This window comes from Branchiostoma floridae, chromosome 6 (genome assembly GCF_000003815.2).
Source record: "Branchiostoma floridae strain S238N-H82 chromosome 6, Bfl_VNyyK, whole genome shotgun sequence".
Classification (NCBI taxonomy): domain Eukaryota; kingdom Metazoa; phylum Chordata; class Leptocardii; order Amphioxiformes; family Branchiostomatidae; genus Branchiostoma; species Branchiostoma floridae.
In genome coordinates, this window is record NC_049984.1 from 2,690,801 (window position 1) to 2,701,983 (window position 11,183).

General features: G+C 41.7%; 1 protein-coding gene across 1 annotated transcript in view; it reads left to right on the forward strand.

Moving 5' to 3' along the window:
• Positions 1–10,928, forward strand: part of LOC118417052 (elongation factor 1-alpha-like) — a 17,181-nt gene extending 6,253 nt beyond the window's left edge. The window contains exons 2-3 of the mRNA XM_035822409.1: positions 9,960–10,199; positions 10,442–10,928. Of these exons, the coding sequence (XP_035678302.1) occupies positions 9,987–10,199; positions 10,442–10,636 (408 nt within the window). The 5' untranslated portion in view covers positions 9,960–9,986 and the 3' untranslated portion in view covers positions 10,637–10,928. The remainder of the gene's footprint in view (positions 1–9,959; positions 10,200–10,441) is intronic.
• Positions 10,929–11,183: the final 255 nt, after the last annotated feature.

Below are 11,183 nucleotides of genomic sequence, written 5' to 3' on the forward strand. Positions count from 1 at the left end.
CTTCGGTCGATCGTCCATCTCCAAATGTCACATACCACAGTGCCCCATTGTTTGCGGACTCAGGAGGGTGTGTTTTGAACGTTTGGTAAGAACAAAGATTTCTTTGTGAAGAAGGTAAAAGCTGGAGTATATGATAATGGACCAATTACGAATTCTTCTGCTTAATTTCTGCTTGTTTGTTTGTCTCAGTATAGTATAGTAGTATTGTATAGTAATTATTTTACCAGCATGTCCAAAAAAATAGACCCTGAGACCACTGAGCCACAAAATATTTGATAGGCCGCTCAAAGAATTTCATACATAAAGAAAAATTCCTGTTTTCTCTTGTCAGATATACTTCTTGCAGATCTATGGAGTCCAGTTGACAAAAAACACACTTTGGTCATTGTACGGTCGCTCAGCAATTTCGGTCAAGTGGTAAGAGGGACTTAGGACAGCCTAAGATCATATTTTTTTCTTTCAGGAAGATATGATCTCTTCATAAATAACACGTAAGAGATGTTCAATTTTCCCGCCAAAAAAAGGAAGACAAAGGGATTGCAGTCAAACTGACAAAAACCCAATGAGAGTAAGTGTCAGAGAACAACAAAGACAGGTGTTAACAATACCTGTAGAATGTGGAAAACGTTAGGAAGGTGGTACAAAATAACACCTTGGTCACTGATCCTAAGATTATACCAGTATGTACCAAAATGATGGAGTAAACATATTGTCAAAATGTCAAATTTGAATGACATGAGACCATTTTAAAAGGCACCTCTTATTTAGTCCCCTTCAACTGGCAAAGTAAATGAGAAGGGATTTTCATTAATACAGAGTGTTGTGAGATGTTCAATTTTCCCGCCAAAAGGGACTTAGACAAAGGGATCGCTTCCAAACCGACATAAACCCATTAACGCCTTCATAACTGCGAAAGTAAGTGAGAGCAGTATTGAACAGGTGGTGACAATACCTGTATACCCGCCAGACTGTTAAACGTTAGGGAAGAGGGTACAGGACAATGCGTCGGTCTCTGAGCCTACCATTGTCACAGCAGGTGCAAGACTGGGGAGACTGTCCTTCATTGTTCTCCTCACAAGGGAAAACAATGGTGTTTGTAAACACCTGTCTGCTATTGTTTCCAACTCACTTTCTCTATTGTCGTCTAGCCGTAGGTAGCTCACCGGAAAATTCCTTCATACAGATTTTTTTCTAAAGGGATTGTTTGGCTTCTGCTGTGGTGAAAGTGGTACTATTAAAGATAAAAATAAAACATCTCCGGGTAAAAAGCACTTTGAATTTGCTTTTTGATCGATTCTGCAACAATTTTAACCTGGTCTAAATGTGTTTTCATCAGAATGATACTTGTACACATGAGTCCAAGAAACATTAAGGGAAACACTTTTATAACAATGTTTAAACATCAGCATCTTGCTGCCTGGTGCAGCATACTGTATTGTCATGTTGCAATTTAAATAAAGTCAAAGTCAATGTTTAAAATTTGTTAAAATCTCCATTGAAATATAGGTTTCCCCATTTTAGCCAACTTTGTATTTGCCAGCAAGGCAATATGGTTTGAACTTTTTAATAAATGTTTTAAAAAAGCAAAGAATTGCAGTCTTAATTCTGACAACCCACAACTTCAGCTTGAGAAATTTGAAAACTTATTTCCTCAACTTGAATGTACAGAAACTGTTTATTAGGTCATCAAGAAGATAATATTTTGTTGCAATCCATGTGGTGTTGTGGTTGGAGAGCCAAAAAAGAGATGCTAAGGATGGTTTGTTATAATGTCAGGTATGTGTGCATGTCTTCAGCTTGCTTACTTTCGCTGTAGAAGCACGTGCCTTCATGCATTCATTCTGCCTAACTGTGTGACCAGGTGAGCCACCCAGGTGTGACAGGTAGTTACTTAAGGACACTTCAGTCCTGTCACCTGCATAACGTGATAATTAAGGAGTCTGCGCTGTGGAAACGTCCAGGTTTGGACAATCGCACACGGATGAGGCTTGTTGTCCAGTTGAATGTCAGGGTCTCCGTAAATTATAATAATAATAACTTTATAGCAAATTCAATTACATGTATATGAAGCCTGCATTATAGGATAAACCTTGCTTATGCTTCATTTAGTCCCAAACACTACCTTTACATTCAGGGCTCGAAATACCACCTGCATATGCAGGTTAGTGCAGGTAAAATTGGAGCTGTGAAGGTATTTCTGGTATCTCTACCTGCACCTAACCTGCACTGGTCCATGTACTGGGTTTTATACATACATTGTAAATGTCCTATGATGTAGGTGTATGTGGATTGTTATTAGCTGCATTGAGTGTTACCACCTATAAAGTATACAAGAAACAATAGCAATGATTACTAAACAATTGTAGTATGATCCATACTTCCTAAATTCAGAGTGGTGCAGGTAAAATTTTTCTGTTGCAGGTAATTTTCCATGTTACCTGCACCAGTGCAGGTATGCAGAAAAAAGTATTTCGAGCCCTGACATTACTCCACACACGTTTCAACTTTCCTATTTCCTGCATTTCTCAGCTACCAGTCTGTACCAACATTCAGAAATGGCAGCTGTACTCAAAGAACTTTGCCACTTTGTGCTTCCTGGCCATTGTGGCAATTGTGGATGAACACATTCAAACAAGCTGAAGGTCTTAAGAAGTCCGACAGGTGCCTTAATCACAGGGTGGGTCCCAAGAATGCAACAAGGGGCATTTCGACACAGGTCTTGTGTCAGCAACAATTAAAGTATTACCCTGAGCAAGGACATAGTGCAAGACACTGTGAAGTGATAGATTATGTTGTCCCCAAAGTGTAGCCTTACACTGACAAAATTTTGAGTCCACTGGAAAGTTGCAACCGTGCTGTTTGAAAGATAAACTTTTTTTCTCTACCACGGCACTGAATTATCTTGCACTGAGTTATCTCGTACTGCCACCACACATTTAAGCACATCTTTGGACATGAAAATACATAAATTGTAGCAACTGCACATTCTGATCACCTTGAACGTCCTGAGATATGTTGATTGCTGATTGAAGTCAGATCCTGCTAACACAAGATGTTTTATGACAACGACAATAAGTTTGCGGGGATTTACTTTCACGGTAGCGGGAAAATGGAGTGTTCGCAGTGGTTTCAAGTTCGCAGTAGCGCCATTGACTGTAGTACAAAACTATAATGGCAATTGAAAAACTTCAATAATGGCAAATGTTTGCGGTGGTTTTAAGTTTGCGGTGAAGTGGCCACCGCGAAAACTGCGAACATGAAACTACTGCGAACATTTCTGCACTTACAGTAGTATTACCCTGAGCAAGACATTATAGCATATACCATAGCCACAGTTGAACCAAAAACAACAAGTTGCTCAAACTTATAGGACAGTTTGGCACCGACATTATATAAGCCCTGTGTGCACTTGAGCTGTGCAATCTTTAGTCCTTTTCATCTACCTGGAGATACACACAGCGATCACATACTACCAGTAACTACCTCATAAAACGCTAGTACCTAAATTGTTTTGACATAGAAAGGCATAAATCATAGCAACACCTTGAAAGTTGCGAGTGGAAGAAGTCCGACAGGTGTGTTACTCACGGGGCGTACCCTCCAAGGCAACAAGTGGCATGTCAAGACAGGGCTCGAAATACTTTTTCTGAGTACCTGCGCTGGTACAGGTAACACTGAAAATTACCTGCACCAGACAAACTTTTACCTGCACCACTCTGAATTTAGGACATATGGATCATACTAAAATTGTTCAATAGCCATTGCTATTTTGTCTTTTATACTTAGCTTATAGGCGTTAACAGTCAATACAGCTAATAACAATCCATATACACATACATCATGGGACATTTATATATATAACCCAGTACATGGACTAGTGCAGGTTAGGTGCAGATAGACACCAGAAATACCTGCACAGCTCCTATTTCACCTGCACTAACCTGCATATGCAGGTGGTATTTCAAGCCCTGCAAGATGCCTTGTGTAAGCTACTGTTTACGTGCTAAGTTCTACCCTCAGCAAGGACAGGCTGCGGAGAATGGTGTCCTTCAGGCAATAGCAAGTCAATAATGGGTAAAACGTCTTGGGCCAAGATTACGCAACTTAGGCACGATCAACACACAGTTTTTCCCGATATTGGCGAGCTTTTTTTCATCGTCTAGATGGAACTGCTATATCGCCATTACTATATCGGGAAAATTTCTCCCGAAAGGTCCGGACCATTCGTACGATACCTTACCTATAGCTTAGCAGGGGTCCCCGACAGCTTCGCGCGCGTGTAGACGCGTCCTGACTTCGGGAAGGCTCATTAGCATGTAACGCCATTTGGAAAATCGCGCTATATGTTTATGACTGCAGGCCCACGTGTGTCCGGCCTCCTACGTTCTAGATCCCTCCCGACATCTCCACCGATATCGGTAAAAACTGTGTGTAGATTGGGACTTAGCGAGAGACAAGCCTGGTAGCAGACATTACTATAATCAGGAACAAGAACAATAGGAAGTGTTTGTTATTCTAATCAGATTATAGTAGGTATTTACTGTGACAAGTCCAGTTGGATACACCCGATCCCTTGATCTCAGAAGTTAAGCAACGCGCAGTCTGGACAGTTCTTGGATGGGAGACCAACCAAGGACGAACGAATGCTGTAGCTCCACCAAGAATTCCACCAAATCGTCTTCCGGGAGGGACGTAAAACAGGGGTCCCGTGCTCGAGGAGGTGCCTCGACCACGTTAAACAGCCTCATTACTCAACACATTGGGCACCTACTGGCTGAAAATACACCCAATATATTATATGTGAAAATAGGGAAGCAAGCAATAATTATAACATATTATGGCTTGACAACTGCTTGTCATAGATTGGAGGTCCAACAAAGAATCCGAAACTTGTAGGAGGTAGAGAAGTGTAGTAGGATGGCAAGGCAGCGATCAAAACCAACAAATAAGGTACTCAGAACGGAGCAACTCACGAGTTATAAAACTAGCGCTAGGTAATTTAAAAAAACTCTAAAACTAAAGCATATCGGGAGGAAAATGAAGTGGGCTCAATTGTTTATTGAGATAAGAAGCAAACAAGTGAGAACGGAACAGCTAACAAGTTATCAAACAACCTCTGAAGCTAAAAGCACCTGAAACATAAAAACAAGTGAGACGTGAACGCCTAACGAGTTATGGCTCTACTCCTGCCCACATGCAGCCACGAGTGCTGAAAGCCTGTTCTTCCGTAGGGGTCATGACCCGACCTTTGCGAGGAGTTCCGCCCCTTCGCTCTGCACCTGCTTCTTGTGGAAGAATGGCGTTCTAATGACCTTGCAGAGAAGGTCACTTCTGTAACTACGTACATTCACACCTCTCTTTCTACCATCGTACTTCTGGTTATGTGCTACATGTACAAGTTCTGCAAAGGCTAAATACTTCAATCTACAAGAACATCTTTTCATCTTTTATCAAAAAATCTGGGGGTTAGTAGGAAAAAAAACCTTGTCAAAAGTTATCAAGCCACCTCTGAAACAAAACATGTGCCTAAGGAACATCTTCAATGTGCTAAGAACAGTCCAAGAACAATCCAAGTGGCCAGGAGTCTGGCACGCACGATGAAGGCCTCCACTGACTAAGAATCAGTACACTCCAAGCAGATGTGGGAAGGGAACATCAGACAGTTTAACTCCATCCTCGGAACCCTTTCGTCACTTGTGTCAAAGGACAATCATGTCACCAAACATCTGCTTGGATATTGCACCCAATAATATAGGTTCAAAACAGGTCACTGAAAATCTACGCTCCACGTAATGTGCAACAACTGACAACTTTTCCTGATTGTAGAAACTTGTGGTGGCTGCATGGCCAGCGTTGTACCTGTGGCGTGATAGCTGCCAATTTTCTTCATTAGGCCATTAGAGATGCTCGTTAAATACAGCGGGGAGGGGGCCTAACGAACTATAAAACAGACAAGGGTCAAAGACCCAATAATCACTCACTTACATGATAGATATTGTTTTGACAGTTTTCGCTACATTCTGGTAAATCAGTTTAAATTTATAATTGCTTTGAAACACCTTACATGTAAGCAATAGACATGGAGTTTCATGGAGTGAATATAGTCTGAGATTTGACATTTTCATCTAGGCCTATTGATAAATCTTTGTTTCAACATGTGTGAAGAAATGAATTGTACAGGTGTGTTGGAATTGGACCGTACACAACGTTACATACCTATGGTATAAGTACATATCCACAGTATTATTAAGTACATACCTACAGAGCTAATGTTACAGACAGACAGCTGGGGAGGACAAACCTGTCCCCCGTGTGTGTCTGTTTCCCCACCTGTGCCCTATTGTTCCCCTGTGGAGACATCTGCCACAGGAACAATGGCTACAGTCTCGCCACACCTGTCACCCGCTCGCTACAATTGTCACAATTACCAACAGGTGACAATCCTGTCGCCACACGCCTTTTGTTACATGTCACGGAACTCAGATTTTGGGGGTTGATTTTGTGATTTCTGGTCTTAGAAGAAGAGATTTCAAGATTAAACATTTAACATTGCAGAGACCATCTTTGCACATAAAAAAATTTTCTGAACATTTCGTCTACCTCTTTGAATACTTTTTCATTTCTCATATTGTAAACTAATATTCTAAGCACGTGACTTGCATCATACCTATACTATCAACTGTATACAGGCTGAAAGATAAAAACCTGTTCAAAGTTGTTACGCATCTTCTTCTTCTTTTTTTTTCTTTCGTTTCGTATGTTTTGTCTTCTTTATTCTAGTTTCCAATTTTGGTAAACAATTATGATTAATGGCTTTAACGATGGCAGAAGTTAACGAAGCATGTTAACGATCAGTCTGACCTTCACTTTTGTAGTGTTTATAGAAGCATCCCAGACAAATGTCATGTACATCATAACCTTTTATTTTCTTTGTTAACTATATGGAAAAAGTGACAGTTAAAACTCAAAACTATTAGGTGTTCCTCAGTGACTTTTACCGAGAAAACGTGCCCTTCCCAAACCTCTAACATACAACCAGAACAAAAAATAAATTATTTCTATTACTCAGATTTTTTTTACTTTTAGCTTCAAAATCTTCTTTTTTTCAGCTGCTCTCATCAGTTTTGGGATACTAAAAGCATGTTGTCTATGAGACTATGGTGGCTATGGCCTAACATATGTCCCAATGGACCTCATCATACACAGAAAGCACCCCCATTCCAAATCTCTAACATATCGTCATACCACAAATCAGTTTAATAGCACAGTATTATGTCGACTGTTCCCTATAATTAAAGTCCTATTTGCAGCTGCGTTGACGTGTCGTTGCACCTTACCTGCGCAACAGGTAGGTTCTACACTCGCAAAGGTCAGGTGTACACCCACTGCACCTGTATTGTCTGGTAATCGCTTTGCTGTTTTTGAGAGAGATTTCGGAGTAAGAACTAATTGAATGTTTTTATTCTGAAATCTCTGTGATGACTGAAAGTGGCATGGTCTCTATATCTATACTTGTACAAATTGTCCAAAAGTCCAATCTCAAGGAAGACATACAACAGAAGATTTTCTTGGATTGGATTGGATGGGCCGACTACTCACTCTTTGCAGCCAGGGGCTGATTTGCGAGGAGCTTATAATGGGCGGGGCTTAATCGCAAGGGTCTGGAGCGAGCTGCCATTCGGCGCCACTCAGGTGACCTCAATACGACAGTAATTGCCCCAGGTGCGGCCAAGGTACTGTAGGCTTTGAACCACTCACACCGCACCATCGCACGTGTGGCGGGTTCTTTAACGTGCCTGGGGTATGGCTCTCCCCAGACACGGGACCTCCATTTAACGTCCTATCCGAGGGACGGCAAAATGACTTTGATAAAATTGAGAACACTGTACGATGCTGGATACTTGTATTTGAAACTGGCATGGTCTCTATATACAAATTATACAAAACCAGGTCTAAAGGAAGACATACAACAGAAGGTTTTCTCGATCATGACTTTGATAAAGTTGAAAGCTGCATTCAGAAAACAAGTCCCTCAAACTTATAGTAGCATGTACTACAACATCACTGTGCACATCTCCTCTTCACAACTGGTGAAAACCTGTTTTTTTACTTGACTCTGATAAACAAAAAAAACTGAAAAGTCACCCCCATCCCCAAACCTCCCATACATAAGCATGGCTCTGACTAATCTGAGCAGTTTTTCTGTTGACCGTCCTACCCAGTAATTACCGGCTTGTTAGTGAGACCTGTTTGACGTGGCACAAAGACTCCACTGTTGTCAGTGCCGTCACAGCACCGGCGCGACAGGTTGTTCCGACGCACTCGCTCCCAAATGTCAGGTGGATATGAATGCGTACCATAAATGCAGAAATGTTTGCGGTGGTTTTATGTTTGCGGTTTTCACGGCGACCACTTTACCGAGAACTTGCAACCACCGCGACCATTTTTCCATTACAGTATGAGACTGCAGTCTATGGCGCTAGAGTGAACTTAAAACCGCCGTGAACACTCCATTTTCCCCAACCGCGAAAATAAATCCCTGAGAACACAAATGTATTTACAGTATTGTCTGATAATGATGTTCTGGGTTTTAGAACTTCACACCGCACTTCCAAGCGGCTCTGTCCAGTGCTTCATTGGGATCGTGTGGCACTGCGGCAGCGTGTTTGACTCGGGACGGAGAGGTCTCGAGTTTGGACCCTGCCGTGTCACTGATCTTGTGCCCCTGGGAAAGGCACTTAACACGTCTTTCCTCACTTTACTCAGGTGAAAATGAGTACCTAGTTTCATATAGGACGTTAAATGGAGGTCCAGTGTTTGGGGAGAGCCACACCACCCTTATCGTAAAGAGTAGGGACCTTCCCAGTGTGTGTGGATCAAACCTACAGACTGGTCTCCGGGTTGACATCTTGAAAAGGTGATAGTCACCTGTTATGTCAATCCTTCCACAAACGTGGTAAATCTCAATAAATAAATGAGTGGGTCCACACTTTTGAGGTCACACATACATTTGTATTGATGTCCTTCCTGTCCTTCCTCCATCCAAGAGTTCCTTGGTTTACCATCTGATTCTTACTTTAGAAGAGAGCCAAACTAGGAGGCCTATATATATGATCGAACTTGTCCTTCACTTGAAAGTTCATCTGTGTTGGAAGATGTCATTATTGAAGTATGCGAGAGTGCAGTGCATTGATCATTCCTTGACAAAGACCCAGGTGCTGTTCAGTCAAAAATTTTCAACGGTGTTGGAAATTACAGTTAAATTAGTTCAATTAAGAACTTGTCTTTCATTTTCCTGACCCCTACTCATCTACCAAATACCGATATCGTACGACCATCCATCCATCCACAGTCTCTCTCACAAACACACAGTCACACGAAACAGCACCGAAAACATAACAATCTTCCTGATAAAGGTATTCTGACTGAGGCAAAAACATGCAGCAAAACTTGATCTCAAAAAAACAGGCAGACAACAGTTTGAGAGTACTGTATAAATGCATTTAAGTTCGCGGGGATTTAATTTCGCGGTGGCGGGAAAAGGGACTTTTCGCGGTGGTTTTAATTTCGCGTTAGCACCATGTACTGTAGTCTCTCACTGCCATGGGAAAATGTTCGCGGTGGTTTTAATTTCACAGTGAAGTGTCCACCGCGAAAACCGTGAACATAAAACCACCTCGAACATTTCTGCATTTACAGTAGTCTCTTTGGTCTTGACCTTGAAAATAAGCTACCAACATCCTCAAGAACATTCAAATGCGACATAGGTTATCTGGTACCTGTTGCTATAGTGACGTGATTCCGACGTCACATCAGAAGCCGCAGTAGACAGGTCCATTTCTTGGGTTAGTCCCAACTTTATTTAGTGTTGGTTTAGGCTAAGTTTAGTTTGTCGTAAAAAAATTCATGAAAATATCACTTTTCTTAAACACTGACCGATTTCATTTACCTTCTATAAGGAGTAAATTCTCTAGTCACCCAACAACATGGGAATGGAAAAGAAGAATATCAGCATTGTGGTCATCGGCCATGTCAACTCTGGCAAGTCCAACACCGCTGGTCACCTGATCTCCAAGTGTGGTACCATGGCCATCGACATGTTTGAGACCGCAAAGTACTATGTGACTATCCAGGGCTCGACTATCATTGACCCTGGACATCTTGATTTCATCCAGAACATGATCGCAGGAACTTCACGGGTAATACTCCGTAAAACATTAATAGTTTTTTTGGCCTCTCATCTTTTTAGTACTAAAAGGATACGTTTAATACAAGTAAAAGTGAATTTATACTAATAGTACCTATGTGAACTTACGTGATCTCGTGAGACTAGGCCTTTCTGTGGTCAAGGCAAAAAGCTGGAGGTTTTACGTGTTTTTAAGAGTTTTGAAGAATTATTCTATTTGGACAGTACATTTTTTCACATGTTAATTCTCTGTAGGTTGACTGTGCCTTGCTGATTGTGTCTGCCGGTACTGGTGAGTTTGAGGAGGGTATGTCCAAGGAAGGACAGACCCGTGAGCACATCCTGCTGGCCCACATCATGGGTTTCAAGCAGCTCATCGTGGCAATCAACAAGATGGACAGCACCGAACCCCCCTACTCCGAGGTAAGTCTTTATCTCCCGCCATTTTGATTATATGAATGACATGCATCCATGGCAAAGTAAAGTCAAAGAAGAAGATGTGAAGGAACAAAAATCAAAAACTTATTGTTAGGTATGCCATAGTTAGGGTGTTTAATCATTTGTTCAACCTTCCACTTAAGACAGACAACACTAATATATTCGTGCGACTGTTGTTGTCGACAACGTCACCAGCGACGGTATTTTTAGGCTGTCTAAAGAGGATCAAAATAGTCCTGCGAAGGTTTGTCCTCAAATCATTGTGCGACCACTTTGGACCCAGTTGGGCGACCCTTCAGCGGGGGTCCGCGACTATTCTTCACATGTCTAAAGAGGAATCGTCGCCGGCGACGGAAGTAGATCATATGCTAATAAGCCAGCAGTGTGTTTTTTCTGTTCGAAAAGGCATTTTCTCCGTAAATATACATGTAGTCAGTAATGGAAACGTATCTTTGTAACCAGAAACTGCCTGTTCCAGCGCAATGCCCTGCCACCAGTGGCTATATCCTTTGCATGTCCCTATTCCTTGATGATATACAAATCTGTAAGGCCTGTAATA